The sequence below is a fragment of the Mesoplodon mirus genome (assembly GCF_964341445.2).
Source record: "Mesoplodon mirus genome assembly, chromosome: 1".
NCBI lineage: Eukaryota > Metazoa > Chordata > Mammalia > Artiodactyla > Ziphiidae > Mesoplodon > Mesoplodon mirus.
The window spans coordinates 57,472,842-57,491,356 of record NC_138976.1 but is presented as its reverse complement, the minus strand read 5'-3'; the positions used below and the strand labels follow the sequence as shown (position 1 = coordinate 57,491,356).

General features: G+C 37.2%; 1 protein-coding gene across 6 annotated transcripts in view; it reads left to right on the top strand.

The window, feature by feature from the left end:
* The window catches only part of FOCAD (focadhesin), a 318,435-nt gene that overhangs the window by 39,874 nt on the left and 260,046 nt on the right, over window positions 1-18,515 (top strand). For all 6 annotated transcript variants that reach the window (XR_014293267.1, XM_082612332.1, XM_082612335.1 and 3 more), the window contains one exon: window positions 14,621-14,725. Coding sequence is in view for 5 of the 6 variants with exons in the window: in XM_082612332.1 (XP_082468458.1) it covers window positions 14,621-14,725 (105 nt within the window). In the remaining variant the exon portion in view is untranslated. The remainder of the gene's footprint in view (window positions 1-14,620; window positions 14,726-18,515) is intronic.

The window sequence follows — 18,515 nt, the reverse complement described above, 5'->3', positions numbered from 1 at the left end:
TTCCAAGGACCAGCATGTGTGAGATGTTCACTCCTGGACCAGTCGGTTCTGCCAGGGGCTGTGTATTAGTTTTCTAGGGCTGCTGTAACAAATGACTACAAACTTAAAGCAACAGAAGTTTATTATTCCACAATTCTGAAGGCCAGAAGCCCAAAACCAAGGTGTCAGCAGGATTGGTTCCTTCTGGAGGCTGGGAGAGTCAGTTCCATGCCTCTTTCCTAGCTTCTGGTGGCTGCTGGCAACCGTTGACGTTCTTTGGCTTGTGTCTGCGTAATTGCAATTTCCACCTCTGTCTTTTCATGACCTTCTTCTCTGTGTTTCAAATCTCTTCTCTCCTTTCTCTGATAAGGATACCAGTCATTGGATTTAAGGCCCACCCAGGATGATCTCATCTTAAGATCCTTAGTTATATCTGTAAAGACCTTATTTCCAAATAAAGTCACATGCACAGGAACCAGGGATTAGGACTTAGGTACTCTTTTTTTTTCCGGGTTTGGGGGGGATGACAATTTAACCCTCTGCAGGCTGTGTCTTCATTGTGTGAATATTCGTATGCTGGGATCCTTTCTATAGTAACCATATGAATGGACAAGGAGTGGTAATTCTCAAAACAGAGAGGAGACTGGGACATTATTACTGAAGATTGAACTTGGGGTAAAGCCGTGACTCTGGAAATAGGTATCTCTCAGCCTCTCAGCTCAGCTCTAGCTTTGAAAACATAATTGTACTTAAGTACAGGTGATGATATTCTATCTGTGTTTCTGACTGGGATCGAGGGAGGAGTGGGCACTTCCCTAGAGGTCCAGTGGTTAAGATCTGCGCTTCTACTGCAGGGGGCACAGGTTTGATCCCTGGTAGGGGAACTAAGATCCCGAATGTCATGCAGCACAGCCCAAAAAAAAAAAAGATTAAAATGGGATAGAGGGAGGAGAGATTGAGTGGATGGAGAGTCATTGTCAAAGATAACAGGATTATTTCATTGCTTGATAATGTAAAGGGTATTATGTTAACTTTATCTTCCCAGTATTTACAATTCCCTCATTTGCTAAATGTACAATCTCAGAGAGAGAGGACTATAAGCACAACTAGTAATATCATTCATATTAGCTTATTTAGTAATGAACTAAATAACAAACTTTATAATAATAAATATATGATACTGTAATTTCAGTGTGCATATGTAAAATCACATAATTATAGAACTAGAAATTACCTTCAAAGGTCACCTCTGTACCTCAGTACCTTAGCTGTCTTCCATCCATCCATCTATCCATCTACTAATTAAACACTTATTGAATATCTCCTGTATACCTCTACTAGGTGCTGTGAGATCATGGTGAGGAAAGCAGACATAGTCATTGGACTCATGACGCTTTTCATTTAAAGAGAGAGATTGACATAATCACATAGTCACACAATTATATATTAAACTACATTCAAACAAGAACACTGTGCTGAGAGTGCCTTTAATGTGGGAGTTTGACCTTGTCATGGAGGACAGGGAAGGCTTCGCTGATGAAGTGACACTTGACATGAGACTGAGGAATGAATAAAACTTTTCTAGGCAAATAGGAGAGGGTAGAATTTTCCAGTTACAGGAAGTAGCATGTGCCAGGTCGCTGTGGTGGGAGGGAAGATGATTAGTTAGCAAGGCCTGAAAAATTTCAAGAGCAAGAGGAGAGTGGTTTGAGATGAGGTTGGGAAGAGAAGTAGGGGTCAGACAATTCAGCCATCAGACATTCATGATGGCTGATCTACAGGATTTGGGTCTTTATCCCGAGTACAGGGGAAATCTACTGAAGTGTTTTTATATGCTGAGTATCAGTGGTTTCAAAAAGACCACTCTGGCTGCAGTGTGAACATAACATTAAAAGTGCTGGGTTTTGGATAGGCAAATAGAGAGGTACAGGGAGATGATTTTAGGTGGCTGTTACTGTAGTTCAGGTGAGGGATGATAGTTGCTTCCTAGAGATGAAGGGAAATAGATGGATTTGTGAGATATTTAGGGAGGGAAGCATTTGAGGTAGATTGAATATGAGGATCACTGAAAGGGATATATCAAAGGTGACTCCTTGATTTCTGGCTTCTCTGCCAGGTAGATAGGAAACATTAGAAGACCAGGTAAATGGGAAGAACATAAGTTTGGTTTTGAATATGCTGAATTTGAGGCACAATTGAGACACTGAAGAGGGACTATCCACTAGACAGTTGGATATGCCTTTTTTTGGTAATGACATCCCTCAAACATATTATACTATGAACAAGTTAGTCATAATATCTAATCAGATCTCCTCCACCTTGGTTAAAAGTCTTCACTTTGATTTGTTAAGTAACTTTCTGGGTACCTGTGTACTTCAAACACAGCCAGCCTGCTTGTCTAAGGGCTAATTCCAGATCCTGAAAATGTTCTCAGAAGTCTACTTCCTCGAGTTAACATGTTTTTGTGTCTGTGCTAAACTGTGACTGAAGGCAGGTTCTAAATAAAAGACACGGTGGTTATTTCATTATTTACTTAAATTTCTGCTCATACTGTATATCTAGGAGATCAGGTTTAATCTTCTTTTTGTGTTCAGTGGTCCTTCCTCACCTTGAGATTATAAATCTTTTTTCTTCCTTTTTTTCCACTAATAAAAAAATAAAAGTAGTGCATACATTTTTGAAAACTCGAACAATGGCACTTGCAGGTAGTGAAAGTAGTAAGTGGTAAAATTTCTCCTTTTTACCATTTTCTCTTTCTTTTCTTCTTTTTAAAAAATTCACTTTCCTGTTGGGCCCTGGTGGAAACTAGGAAGTGACAGTCTGGAAAGGCTCAGGGAGAGTAGAGTGGCTCAGAGGTTTCTCCAAGTATTGGCCTTGGTTTCCTCTGGAGTATAGGCAAAGCTAGGGTGATCTGGAATCAGATCCAGGCACGTGGAATCAGGGACCAGCTAATTCCAGTGAAATTGGAGCCCCATATCTAGATGTATAAAAAAGTATTTATAAGCCTATACATTCCATGTGTTTTAAAATTGGATATCTTATTCATATGTATATTGTTCTAAAACTTGCTTTTTTTTCCCACTTAATATGTGTTGGACATCTTTTCATAGATCTGTTTGCATCTTTATTAATAGCTGAAGACTATTCTATAATATGATTGTGTCATATTTTAAATATTTCTCTATTGGCAAACGTAGTTTTCTTCTTCCATTTCTTTAAGATAACAGATGCCTTGTAAGATCTTCTTTTGGGCATATGTAAGGGTATTTCTATATGATAGGTTCTTACAAATGCAATTTATGGGAAAAAGGCTGTTCATTTAGAATTTTTATGGACACTGCTAAATTGCCCTCCATAAAGTCTGAATGAATGTATGCTTAACCTGAAAATGCTTATTCCCCATTCACTCATTAACACTGGATATTATGAATCGTCCTCTTCTGTGATCTGCGTATCTATATCTCTGCTCATTTTTCTATCATATGATCTGCCTTATTTTGTAGCTTTTTTTGTTTTATGTATATTAACCCTTTGTCATATGTGTTATAAATATTTCATCTCAGGTTATCTCTTATCTTAATTTTATGTTTTCTTTCCCCTGAAAACCCTCCCCACTAAATTTGCTAAAGTGATCTGGAATTTTTATGACAGATTGTCTTTTTTTTCTCTCTTTTTTTACTTTTCCCCTCCAAAACCTCTCTTAACAATTGCTTTAAACTTTATAGTGACATTTGAAAAATGTTAAAGTCTTGATTGTAAATTCTTCTGGTATTCATTCTGAACAAGTTCTTTGCAGGCTATATCTTTCTACCACTTCAGTTCTTTCTTATGCTTTATCTTAAAAAAATAATAGCTTTATTGAGATATAATTCACATATTAAAACTATTCTTTTAAAGTGTGCAATTCAGTGGTTTTTGGTATATTTACAAAGTTGTGCAATCATTCTGCATTATCTTTTAACTAGAGAACCTCTTGAAGAAAATTTTTCAGAGTACTCTGTCTGAAAAATATTTCTTTTGTCTTCATACATTATTCTTAGTCTTTTTTGGGAGGGGGGTTAGATTTATTAAGTTATATAAACCTTTCTCTCATAATTCCATATACATTGCTTCATTTAGTGTTGCAGATGAGAATTCTGATGCCAAATTAGAAATGATGTCAATCTAATATTCTTTATTTTATAGATTTTATTTTATAACTTAAAGTTCATAGGATTTTCTCTTTACCTATGGATTTGGGAAATGTCAGAAATTTTTTCAGTCATCTTGCCTAGCCTTTCAGTTTAAAGACTTAGGTCTAGTGAATTTTTCTTCTGTCCTTTCTTTGATTTTTGCTTCTCTAAAGGTTATGTTTTCTTCTATTTTATTATTTTGATTTTTAGCACTATTCAAACTCTTGTAGCCTCTTTCTGCAATTATACAGATTTCATATAAAAATTTTCAATTTTGTAAGAGCAGGTCTCAGATTCAGAGTAACAATGGCTTGAAAACAATAAAAAGAGGGTTTTGTGAAGAAAGATGGAAAATACTAGGATTTAGGCATTTAGGACTTAACTGTAGTTAGTTTTAGGAACATTCTAGGTTTTAGCATTCATGAACTCTGAAACTTCTGTTTACATAACCTTACAAAGGGAAAAGCATCATAATCTTTATGGTACAGTTACCATATTAGATTATCACAATTTATTGAAAAAATAACCAGGTACTTTACGGATATATTATTATTTATTCTTTAAAGCAACACAGAGGTGGGCTTATTATTATGATTCTCTTGTACAGGTGAGGATGTTGAGGCTTCTGAAGGACATCAAGTGGCTTGCCCAACATTCCCTAGCTAATTAGAATTAAAGCAGGGATTTAAATACAAATCTGAAACCATCCCTCTCAGCCCACTTGAAATATTTAAATAATTTAAGAAATTATTCTAAAATAATTGAATTTAAGGCAATGTGTTACCATTTGAATGGATCTACATGTGATTTGATTAACGCCATCATCTTTCAAAAATTATAATCTATTCATGTTACACTCTTGCTTAAAATATAGTATGGACTCAGTTATCCACACAGTAAAGTCTGGATCCACAAATAAAACAAGATGTAACTTACAGGTTAAAAAACTGGAGTTAATTTACCAGCCTCAGTGGTTCTGGGAACTCCCTGGAATTAAATGCACATAGGATGTATGTGCTTTTCTCTGGGATTCTAGTGCTTTCATAAAGGGGTAGGTGACCCAAATTGGTTAAAAATCATAAGTCTGTTATTTGTCTTCTGTAAAACTCTAGTCATGTGACAAATAAATCATTAGATAAGGAAAACCAATATAGTTTTACATGCAAAAAGGGATTATTTAATAAAACCATATTTCTTGGAAGAAATTCAGTCAGAAATTCAGTCAAAATCGATCATCTAAAATGAGTACCCTTTAAACTAATCATTAGGTCCAGAGAGTGGCCTTATGAGGTTACCAGGTGAGGCTTGGACTTCTTCCATTTCAACCATACATAAATGGAGTAATTTTAGCTTAAATCAGACTTTAAAGTTGATTACCCGTTGTGTAAACATTGCAGACAAGAGGCAAGGAGACTTCTGAACATGTAGTGACCCTCTCACCAAGGTAAACCAGGGCAGACTCCTCTGATAGGTCTCAGTCGGATACTGGAATATGGATCTGCTCACTGATTCAGTGATGATTAGAAGTTATCTACTAAATATAGCTACAGACCTCAGATTTCATGGTCTTGTATAAAAATCTAGGCATAGACCTGGGCCAGAGCCGTAGGGTTTTGTGTCATCCTGGAGACTAACTTTCAAAAAGCAAGACAGCAGCACTGAGGCCTGTGACTGAGGTCGGACATTCACACCCAGGAATAGGTTCTTGATAAATTGGTGATAGAGCAGTTACAGTTTCCATGCTGAAGGCTCTTCAGATCTCTGTAAAGGAAAGTGTGCAGAGTTGTGAACAGCTGGGGCATATACTGGAAGGTAGCATTCCTTAAAGTCTGGGATCCTTAGCTACAGAATGGTTCTCATTCTGTAAAAGTGAATGGTGTGAAGGATTGCAATGAAGGAAATTATTCTAAAAGATTGGATGCTGAGGTATCTTCTTCCTAAGCCTTAGAGGAGGAGGATTCTAGAAGCTCAGGGTGTCAACAGAGAAGGTTCTCAGAAGAATCTGAGCAGTCTTGAAGAAAGAAAATAAGACAGTACATTGGTTCCCAAGGAGATATCATGCCATCGGACCTTCCTAAGACAACTGCACGTCATTCCAATTTTTTAAAAAATTTACTTTTTAATTTCTATTGAGTCACAGTGGAATTAACTAGCCATATTTTTGATGAAGGCAAAGTAGAATTGACACAATACCAATGTAGAGTATGTGAGAAAAGCTGAACCTCAGTTTGACCTCCAGCAGAGAACACACACAGGAAAGAGAATCTTAGAGAATAGGCTTCATGCAGTGTTGGGGCCTCTGTCTTCACCAGAGGATCTACACAGGAGAGAAACCATACACATGTGATATCTGTCACAAAACACTCATTCATGAATCTGCACTGCATGGTCATAAGAGGATCCATGTGAATAAGAAAACATACTCGGTGCCTTGTGACCGCCTGGAGGGGTGGGATAGGGAGGCTGGGAGGGAGACGCAAAAGGGAGGGGATATGGAAACATATGTATATGTATAACTGATTAAATTTGTTATAAGGCAAAAAATTAAAAAAAAAATACTTAAAAAAAAAGTTTCAAAAAAAATAAAAAATTTAATTTAATTAAAAAAAAAAAAAAAAAGAAAACATACTGTTGTATAGATTGTGGGAAATGCTTCAACTGCAAGAGAAACCTCACTGCTCACCAAAGAATCCACTTAGGAAACAAACCATGTGAGTGTCTCCAGCAGTGCTGTGAAATAGAAATATATTGTCCTATGAGCCACGACTGTGAGCCACATTTATAATTCAAAATTTTCTAGTAGCTGTATTAAAAAGTAAAAAGAAATGGTTGATATTAACTTTAATAATATATTTTATGTAACCCCACATTTCAAATATATTATTTCAATATGTAATCAGTATAAAAAATTACACGATATTTTACAGTCTTTTTTGTGTTCTAAGTCTTTTAAATTCAGCGTGTATTTTACACAACAGCACATCCCAATGTGGATTAGCCACATTACAAGTGCTCAGTAGCCACATGTGGCCATTGGCTACTGTATGGGACAGTGCGACCAAACCTTTTATAAGTTGTAAAATTTTAAATGCCATAAAAGCGTACACTAAATAACATCTCACGTAATTGCCCCAAAAGATATCAATTAATTAAGTCCAGGTCTTGTCTTGGCTGGAGATGAAGTTAAAAGTGATTTCTTTTTGTTTTTTTTTAAATTAAATTAAATTTATTTTTTTAAACAGCAGGTTCTTATTAGTTATCCATTTTATACATATCAGTGTATACATGTCAATCCCAATCTCCCAATTCATCACCCCCCCGCCACCACTTTCCCCCCTTAGTGTCCATATGTTTGTTCTCTGCATCTGTGTCTCAGTTTCTGCCCTACAAACCAGTTCATCTGTACCATTTTTCTAGGTTCCACATATATGCGTTAATATACGATATTCGTTTTTCTCTTTCTGACTTACTTCACTCCGTATGACAGTCTCTAGATCCACCCATGTCTCTACAAATGACTCAATTTCATTCCTTTTTATGGCTGAGTAATATTCCATTGTATATATATATGTACCACATGTTCTTTATCCATTCGTCTCTCGATGGGCATTTAGGTTGCTTCCATGAGCTGGCTATTGTAAACAGAGCTGCAGTGAACATGGTGGTACATAACTCTTTTTGAATTATGGTTTTCTCAGGGTATATGCCCAGTAGTGGGATTGCTGGGTCATATGGTAGTTCTATTTTTAGTATTTTAAGGAACCTCCATACTGTTCTCCATAGTGACTGTATCAATTTACATTCCCACCAACAGTGCAGGAGGTTTCCCTTTTCTCCACACCCTCTCCAGCATTTGTTGTTTGTAGATTTTCTGATGGTGCCCATTCTAACTGGTGTGAGGTGATACCTCATTGTAGTTTTGATTTGTGTTTCTCTGATAATTAGTGGTGTTGAGCAGATTTTCATGTGCTTTTTGGGCATCTGTATGTCTTCTTTGGTGAAATGTCTATTTAGATCTTCTGCCCATTTTTGGATTGGGTTGTTTGTTTTTTTAATATTGAGCTACGTGAGCTGTTTATATATTTTGGAAATTAATCTTTTGTCTGTTGATTCGTTTGCAAATATTTTCTCCCATTCTGAGGGTTGTCCTTTCATCTTGTTTGTAGTTTCCTTTGCTTTGCAATAGCTTTTAAATTTCATTAGGTTCCATTTGTTTATTTTTGGTTTTATTTCCATTGTTCTAGGAGGTGGATAAAAAAAGATCTTGCTGTGATTTATGTCAAGGAGTGTTCTTCCTATGTTTTCGTCTAAGAGGTTTATAGTGTCTGGTCTTACATTTAGGTCTCTAATCCATTTTGAGTTTATTTTTGTGTATGGTGTTAGGGAGTGTTCTAATTTCATTCTTTTACATGTAGCTGTCCAGTTTTCCCAGCACCACTTACTGAAGAGACTGTCTTTTCTCCATTGTATATCCTTGCCTCCTTTGTCATAGATTAGTTGACCATAGGTGCGTGGGTTTATCTCTGGGCTTTCTATCCTGTTCCATTGATCTATATTTATGTTTTTGTGCCAGTACCATATTGTCTTGATGACTGTAGCTTTGTAGTATAGTCTGAAGTCAGGGAGTCTGATTCCTCCGGCTCCATTTTTTTCCCTCAAGACTGCTTTGGCTATTTGGGGCCTTTTGTGTCTCCATACAAATTTTAAGATTTTTTTGTTCTAGTTCTGTAAAATATGCCATTGGTAATTTGATAGGGATTGCATTGAATCTGTAGATTGCTTTGGTTAGTATAGTCATTTCCACAATATTGATTCTTCCAATCCAAGAACATGGTATACCTCTCCATCTGTTTGTATCATATTTAATTTCTTTCAGCTGTGTCTTATAGTTTTCTGCATACAGGTCTTTTGTCTCCCTAGGTACGTTTATTCCTAGGTATTTTATTCTTTTTGTTGCAGTGGTAAATGGGAGTGTTTCCTTAATTTCTCTTTCAGATTTTTCATCATTAGTGTATAGGAATGCAAGAGATTTCTGTGCATTAATTTTGTATCCTGAAACTTTACCAAATTCATTGATTAGCTCTAGTAGTTTTCGGGTGGCATCTTTAGGATTCTCTATGTATAGTATCATGTCATCTGTAAACAGTGACAGTTTTACTTCGTCTTTTCCAATTTATATTCCTTTAATTTCTTTTTCTTTTCTAATTGCCGTCGCTAAGGCTTCCAAAACTATGTTGAATAATAGTGGAGAGAGTGGACATCCTTGTCTCATTCCTGATCTTAGAGGAAATGTTTTCAGTTTTTCACCATTGAGAATGATGTTTGCTGTGGGTTTGTCATATATGGCCTTTATTATGTTGAGGTAGGTTCCCTCTATGCCCACTTTCTGGAGGGTTTTTATCATAAATCGGTGTTGAATTTTGTCAAAAGCTTTTTCTGCATCTATTGAGATGATCATATGGTTTTTATTCTTCAGTTTGTTTATATGGTGTATCACATTGATTGATTTGCATATACTGAAGAATCCTTGCATCCCTGGGATAAATCCCACTTGATCATTGTGTATGATCCTTTTAACGTGTTGTTGGATTCTGTTTGCTAGTATTTTGTTGAGGATTTTTGCATCTATGTTCATCAGTGATATTGGTCTGTAATTTTTTTTTGTAGTATCTTTGTCTGGTTTTGGTATCAGGGTGATGGTGGCCTCATAGAATGAGCTTGGGAGTGTTCCTTCCTCTGCAATTTTTTGGAAGCGTTTGAGAAGCATGGTGTTAGCTCTTCTCTAAATGTTTGATAGAATTCACCTGTGAAGCCATCTGGTCCTGGACTTTTGTTTGTTGGAAGAGTTTTAATCACAGTTTCAATTTCATTCCTTGTGATTGGTCTGTTCATATTTTCTATTTCTTCCTGATTCAGTCTTGGAAGGTTATACCTTTCTAAGAACTTGTCCATTTCTTCAGATTGTCCATTTTATTGGCATAGAGTTGCTTGTAGTCGTCTCTTAGGATGTTTTTTATCTCTGCGGTGTCTGTTGTAACTTCTCCTTTTTCATTTGTAATTTTATTGATTTGAGTCCTCACCCTCTTTTTCTTGATGAATCTGGCTAATGATTTATCGATTTTGTTTATCTTCTCAAAGAACCAGCTTTTAGTTTGAATGATTTTTGCTATTGTCTTCTTTGTTTCTATTTCATTTATTTCCGCTCTGATCTTTATGATTTCTTTCCTTCTACTAACTTTGGGTTTTGTTTGTTCTTCTTTCTCTAGTTCCTTTAGGTGTAAGGTAGGTTGTTTATTTGAGATGTTTTTTGTTTCTTGAGGTAGGATTGTATTGCTATAAACTTCCTTCGTAGAACTGCTTTTGCTGCATCCCATAGGTTTTGGATTGTCATGTTTTCATTGTCATCTGTCTCTACGTAGTTTTTGATTTCCTCTTTGATTTCTTCAGTGATCTCTTGGTTGTTTAGTAATGTATTGTTTAGCCTCCATGTGTTTGTGTTTTTTTACGTTTTTTTCCCTGTAATTGATTTCTTTTTTTTTTTTTTTTTGCGGTATGCGGGCCTCTCACTGTTGTGGCCTCTCCTGTTGCTGAGCACAGGCTCCAGAAATGCAGGCTTAGCAGCCATGGCTCACAGGCCTAGCCGCTCTGTGGCATGTGGGATCTTCCCGGACCGGGGCATGAACCCGTGTCTCCTGCATCGGCAGGCGGACTCTGAACCACTGTGCCAGCAGGGAAGCCCCCCCTGTAATTGATTTCTAATCTCATAGTGTTGTGGTCAGAAAAGATGCTTGATATGATTTCAATTTTCTTAAATTTACTGAGGCTTGATTTGTGACCCAAGATGTGATCTGTCTTGGAGAATGTTCTGTGTGCACTTGAGAAGAAACTGTAATCTGCTGTTTTTGGATGGAATGTCCTATAAATATCAATTAAATCTATCTGGTCTTTTGTGTCATTTAAAGCTTGTGTTTCCTTATTAATTTTCTGTGTGGATGATCTGTCCATTGGTGTAAGTGAGGTGTTAAAATCCCCCACTATTATTGTGTTACTTCTGATTTCCTCTTTTATAGCTGTTAGCAGTTGCCTTATGTATTGAGGTGCTCCTATGTTGGGTGCATATATATTTATAATTGTTATATCTTCTTCTTGGATTGATCCCTGATCATTATGTAGTGTCCTTCCTTGTCTCTTGTAACATTTTTTATTTTAAAGTCTATTTCATCTGATATGAGTATTGCTACTCCAGCTTTCTTTTGATTTCCATTTGCATGGAATATCTTTTTCCATCCCCTCACTTTCAGTCTGCATGCGTCCCTAGGTCTGAAGTGGCTCTGTTGTAGACAGCATATATATGGGTCCTGTTTTTGTATCTGTTCAGCAAGCCTGTGTCTTTTGGTTGGAGCATTTAATCCATTCACGTTTAAGGTAATTATCGATATGTATGTTCCTATTACCATTTTCTTAATTGTTTTGGGTTTGTTTTTGTAGGTCCTTTTCTTGTCTTGTGTTTCCTACTTAGAGAAGTTCCTTTAGCATTTGTTGTAGAGCTGGTTTGGTAGTGCTGAATTCTCTTAGCTTTTACTTTCTGTAAAGCTTTTGATTTCTCAATAAAATCTGAATGAGATCTTTGCTGGGTAGAGTAATCTTGGTTGTAGGTTCCTCCCTTTCATCACTTTGAATATGTCATGCCACTCCCTTCTGGCCTGTAGAGTTTCTGCTGAGAAATCAGCTGTTAACCTTATGGGAGTTCCCTTGTATGTTATTTGTCGTTTTTCCCTTTCTGCTTTCAATAATTTTTTTTTGTCTTTAAGTTTTGCCAATTTGATTACTGTGTGTCTCGTCATGTTTCTCCTTGGGTTTATCTTGTATGGGACTCACTGCGCTTCCTGCACTTGGGTGGCTATTTCCTTTCCCATGTTAGGGAAATTTTCAACTATGATCTCTTCAAATATTTTCTCGGGTCCTTTCTCTCTCTCTTCTCCTTCTGGGACCCCTAAAATGCAAATGTTGTTGCGTTTAATGTTGTCCCAGAGGTCTCTTAGACTGTCTTCATTTCTTTTCATTTTTTTTCTTTATTCTGTTCCATGGCAGTGAATTCCACTATTCTGTCTTCCAGGTCACTTATCCATTCTTCTGCCTCAGTTATTCTGCTACTGATTCCTTCTAGTGTATTTTTCTTTGCAGTTATTGTATTGTTCATCTCTGTTTGGTTGTTCTTTAATTCTTCTAGGTCTTAGTTAAACATTTCTTGCATCTTCTCGACCTTTGCCTCCATTCTTTTTCTGAGGTCTAGGATCATCTTCACTATCATTATTCTGAATTCTTTTTCTGGAAGGTTGCCTATCTCCACTTCATTTAGTTTTTTTTTTCTGGGGTTTTATCTTGTTCCTTCATCTGGTACATAGCCCTCTGCCTTTTCATCTTGTCTATCTTTCTGTGAATGTGGTTTTTTTCCCACAGGCTGCAGGGTTGTAGTTCTTCTTGCTTTTCCTGTCTGCCCTCTGGTGGATGAGGCTATCTAAGAGTCTTGTGCAAGTTTCCTGGTTGGAGAGACTGGTAGTGGGTAGAGCTGGGTGTTGGTCTGGTGGGCAGAGCTCAGTAAAACTTTAATCCACTTGTCTGCTGATGGGTGGGGCTGGGTTCCCTCCCTGTTGGTTGTTTGGCCTGAGGCGACCCAACACTGGAGCCTACCTGGGCTCTTTGGTGGGGCTAATGGCAGACTCTGGGAGGGCTTAAGCCAAGGAGTACTTCCCAGAACTTCTGCTGCCCATGTCCTTGTCCTCATGGTGAGACACAGCCAACCCCCGCCTCTGCAGGACACCCTCCAACACTAGCAGGTGGGTCTGGTTCAGTCTCCCCTGGGGTCACTGCTCCTTCCCCTGGGTCCTGATGCGCACACTACTTTGTGTGTGCCCTCCAAGAGTGGAGTCTCTTTTTCCCCCAGTCCTGTTGAAGTCCTGCAATCCAATCCCGCTAGCCTTCGAAGTCTGATTCTCTAGGAATTCCTCCTCCCGTTGCCAGACCCCCAGGCTGGGAAGCCTGACGTGGGGCTCAGTCACTCCAGTGGGTGGGCTTCTGTGGTGTAAGTGTTCTCCAGTCTGTGAGTCACCCACCCAGCAGTTATGGGATTTTATTTCACTGTGATTGCGCCCCTCCTACCGTCTCATTGTGGCTTCTCCTTTGTCTTTGCATGTGGGGTATCTTTTTTGGTGAGTTCCAGTGTCTTCCTGTCGATGATTGTTAAAAGTGATTTCTAGATAGCAATGACACAATACATGTTAAGGTCTTAGGAGAGTACTTAGCTTACAATAGATGATCCGTAAATATGAACAACCATGATTTTAAAAATATTACTTTAAAAAAATTTAACAGGTAATCTTTATTTCTAAGATTTCTTTTTTGTTCCCAAGGAGCATCTTATTTAAAAAGGGCAGGGTAATTTGTGACAACGTGGATGAACCTGAAGGGTATCGTGCTAAGTGAAATAACCCAGACAGAGAAAGATAAATACTGGATGGTACCACTTATATGTGGAATCTAAAAAAAGAAGTTGAACAGATATTGTTGCCAGGGGCTGGGTGGGAGAAATGGGGAGAGGTTGGTCAAAAGATACAAACCTCCAGTTATAAAATGAATAAGTTCTGAGGATCTAATGTACAATGTGGTAACTGTAGTCAACAATACTGTATTGTGTACTTGAAATTTGCTAAGAGAGTATTTAGCGTTTTTACCAAAAAAAAAAAAAGTAACTATGTGAAGTGATGTGTTAATTAACTTGATTATGGCAGCCATTTTACAATGTACATGTAAATCATGTTGTACACATTATATTACAATTGTATTTGTCAGTTTTACCTCAGTAATGCTGGAATAAAATCCTGTTTCACAATTTAAAATAATTAATAACAGGCAAAAAAATAAAAAAGGGCAGGCCTTCTTTTTGATTTATTATCCTGCTGCCTCTTACAGAGGATAAGGAGAAAACTTAAATTTCTGTTCCCCACTTCCATTAACTTTGTTTTAATGGGGGTTATTTTCTCTGATTGGCCCCCTGGCCCACTTTTTTGAGTGGCTGTTCCATTTCATATGTATGGTTATTATTCATGGTCTGCTAATATTTATAAATGAAGGACTTGATTATTCAGTGTGGGTAACTGATGTGGTCACTGCCTGCAGTTATGTGGGTTAGTGTTTCCTTTTTCCTGATTGATTTTCCCCCAAGTGCATGTATGGAGGTGATTGATAGGTTAGTGGTTTGATTCTTTGGCTCCACTTCTCCTCCTTTCAATGTGTTGAATGGGAGCTTGTAGGCCTATTCTTGGCTGTGCTATGCAATAAGCTGGGTGTGTGTGGATGGCTCCTGTTCAGTGTGGGTGGCAAGTGTTCAACTATTTAAAAGCGGTAGGATTAAGTACCTGATTAGAATATTCACTTTATAACATTTGACATGTTGTTATATTTCTTTACAGGAATACACACGGCTTGATAAAAGCCATTATGAAATTATTACAGTTGCAAGCTGTTAAGGAAGGACATGGTGGAGAGAAGAATATTCAGGATATATATAATATTAGGTATGCCTTTTCTCCTTTCTTTTGAAACTTTTTTTTTTTTGGTGAATTGTTAAATAATTGTTATGAATTGAGACATGCGAATCCATTAAGAATTAGTATATTTAACTCAGCAATGACTGTGAGTCTTGCCCTCTCGGAAGTTAGTATTTCAAAGAGTCAGGATTGAGATAGAGTTGACTACTATATGCTGAGTATCACCAACGTGGCTTTCAGGGTTGTTTCCTTGGAATTGGAATCTTTTATCCAAAATTCAGGTCATTTGTTTTGCTTTGGGATATAGAACCATCTTCCCAATACTATGAAAACTCAGTTTTCATTGTACTAAGTTCATTGTACTCATTTCATTGTACTAAGAGCAGAAAGGCTTAGTTTAGGCAGGAGGGTAAACTTCCTCACTATAAAAAGTAATAGGAGGACTATCCAAGGGTTATTACCCAGCACAAGGTCAGTACTTAGGAGCATTGATTTGCCTTTTTTTTTTTGTCATCTACAGAATGTAACATGGTAGAATTATTTTAAAAGAAAATATACACAGCAACAGTTATGTTGAAATATATTGGATTCTATGGGAGAGTTTGGATAAGGGAAGGCGTCATGCTTACTTTTGAAGGTGACCTTAACCATTGCCTTGAAGGTCCTAGAAAGTCATTTCTTAAGAGAGGGGCTCCTTAGTGAGCAGGGGATCCCAGAAGATGCCATGTAACCAGTGTATATTGTCCTGAAAACTCTGTTCAGTGATGCATCTAGAATATGCCTGTTTCAAAAGAATGAGACCGTGAGACCATAAACAAGGGCACTGGTTCTGGGGGAAAATGACTTACATAGGCTATGGCGATCCAACAGGGAAAGTAAATCATACCTGTGAACTGTCATTGGCTTGAGCATACAAGACCTGCAGTTTTGAGCATTTGACACCACAGCTATCAGAAGCTGTGCGTGCCTCTCCAAAGTATAATAATACGTGGTACCTATTACTTACGTATATTTATAGTACTTTCCTTTTGATAATAAGTAAACAGTGTCTCATATATTACAGTGATCTTTCCTGATTTTTTTTTAATGTCTTTATTGGAGTATAATTTTCCTGATATTTTAGTGCTATTTATCATTTTTATTTTTATGAGCACATTATCAAGAGTTTTTTAAGTCACTTTTTAAAAACAAGGTCAGATTTGCATTTTATATATTTTTTCTTAATTAAAAAAATATTTATTTATTTATTTGGCTGTGCCGGGTCTTAGTTGTGGCACACGGGATCTAGTTCCGTGACCAGGATCGAACCCGGGCCCCCTGCATTGGGAGCGTGGAGTCTTAACCCCTGGACCACCAGGGAAGTCCCTCTTCACATGTTTCTTGAATGTTTTCATAACCACAGAAAAGATGGAAGAATGTAGTACAATGGATTAGTTAATTCATTGTTAACTTATTAGTTAACTTGGTTTATTTTAAATTGGGGAAGCAAAAGGAAAATTATTTGAAAATACTATGGAAACTTTGGGTGTGCAGGAGAAAGTTTTCAAAATTGATAAATTGGCTTTTCTTTTTAAAATATGCATTACCTTAACCAGAAATGAACCTAAGGAGTAGATAAGCAGGACTTAATGTTTCTAGATGAGTCGTATAAGCATCTGTGTTCTCTTTTTTTGAAAGAAGTTCAACCTCTTGGGCCAGAGTTCCAGGATGGGAAATAATTCCACTTCATTGTTGTTCAGTTGGAGTTATTTACCTATTTTAAAATAGGAAAGCTATTGAAGTTTTACATTTTTATATAACAGGTTTATTGAGAATAATTCATATACCATACAGTTGACTCATTTAAAGTACAATTCAATGGTTTTTAGTATATTCACAGAGTCATGTAACCATTGCAATAACCAATTTTAGGACATTTTCATCGTTCCCTCAAATTCCTCACTGATTAGCAGTAGCTCTATATTTTCCTCCACCCAGTTGGGTATTTTAAATTCAATGGTTCTCAACACTGGCTGCTCAGAACCACCTGCGTATGCCTAAAAACAAACAAAAGTAGGAACAATGAAATACCCTAGACCAACTGAATCAGATTCTCTGCCATGAGGCCTAAGCTTTTGTAGTTTCAAAAAGGTCCCAGGCAATTCTGATTGACAGTGAGTATAAGATGGTGTGTTAGCGGCTGTCTACTATGCATTCTGATCACCTGAGACCTTGTTGAATGGCAGATTCTCTTTCCTTAGGTCTAAGGTGGACTCAGGATTCTTGTCTAACAAGCTCCCAGGTGATGCTGACGCTGACAATGACACTGACGCTGATGCTGCTGTTTCCCCACCATACTATAAGTAGCAGAGCTATGAGCAGCATTAGCAGTTCCTGGGAGCTTGTTAGGAATGCAGAATCTCGGACTCCATCTCAGATTATCTGAATTAGAGCCCACATTTTAGTAAGATTTTCCAGGTAGTTCACAGGCACATTTAAGTTTAAGAAGCACTAGTTTTGATGATGATAGAAGGAAATTTTCTGTCACACAGAAGAATCAGAGTTAGTGTCATTTTCATACTGATTGTCCTCACTGTGTGCAAGTGCTAAACTTTCAGTTACCTGTAATGTTTCACCTGTGTTCCTATTTATAATTAGTTTTCTCCAGTAGTTGGTTCTTTTAACTGCAGTCTTGTTTTCAGAAGACAAATAGATGCAAGGTGTGGATAGGGAGCCTAGTTTGAGGAGCTGAAATCAGACTGGATATATAAGGTTTGTCTGTAGAGTGGTGACACATTAAGAGGACCAGAATCAATCACCTGAGTTGGCATAATCCAGTAATGTTTATGGAGGGCCCTTATGTGAATGGCTGTTTGGCACTATAAATCAGTAGAGTGTAATCGAGTGTATAAGAGTCTTAAGTTCCTCCAGGGGGGATTGTGGGCAGAAACACAGGAGAGGTGAGCCTGGAGAGCAGATTTCCCTCAAGAGAGCTATGATTGCCTGAGTCAAGCATAAAATTGTCATGCTGTTTTAGAATCTTCTTTGCCACATGTTGGTTAGCAATATCATCCAGCCTTGGAGAGGAAGGCTGATGAGCTCTGTATGAAAGCATAAAAAGGATATGAGAAGCTTAGAACTCCACTGAAAGGTGTTCCCTGGTTATGCCGTAGGATTGATTTAAAATGGAAGTAGTATGACAAATAATTATAAGCTTTCTGGGCATGAAACTCATCTGTGTTTTTATGGTATTAAGGACTCTGCTACTATATAGTTGGATTTTAAGTGTTTCTCACTTCTTTTTGTCCTAATAGCTGATTAATTTGAATTATAGTAAAACAGAATATGTGGTCATCTTATTTTTTATTAAAATTTTTTTAAAAATTGAGGTAACATTGGCTTATATTACTATTTCATGTGTACAACATTATATTTTGACCTATATACACTACAGCATGCTCACCACAAAAAGTTTAGTTTCCATCTGTCACCGTATAGTTGATCCCATTTATCTGTTTCTCCCTCCCCCTACTTCCTTTCCCCTCTGGTAATCACTAATCTGTTCTCAGTACGTATTTGTTTGCTTTTGTGTGGTTTATTTTGTTTGTTTATTTATTTTTAACATTCCACATGTGAGTGAAATCGTATGGTATTTGTATTTCTCCGTTGGACTCATTTCACTTGAGCATACTACCCTCAATGTCCATCCAGGGGTTGCAAATGGCAAGATTTCATCTTTTTTTATGGCTAAGTAGTATTTAAGTGTACATATATACCACATCTTCTTTATCCATACATCCATCAATGGGTAACTTAGGTTGTTTCCATATCTTGGCTG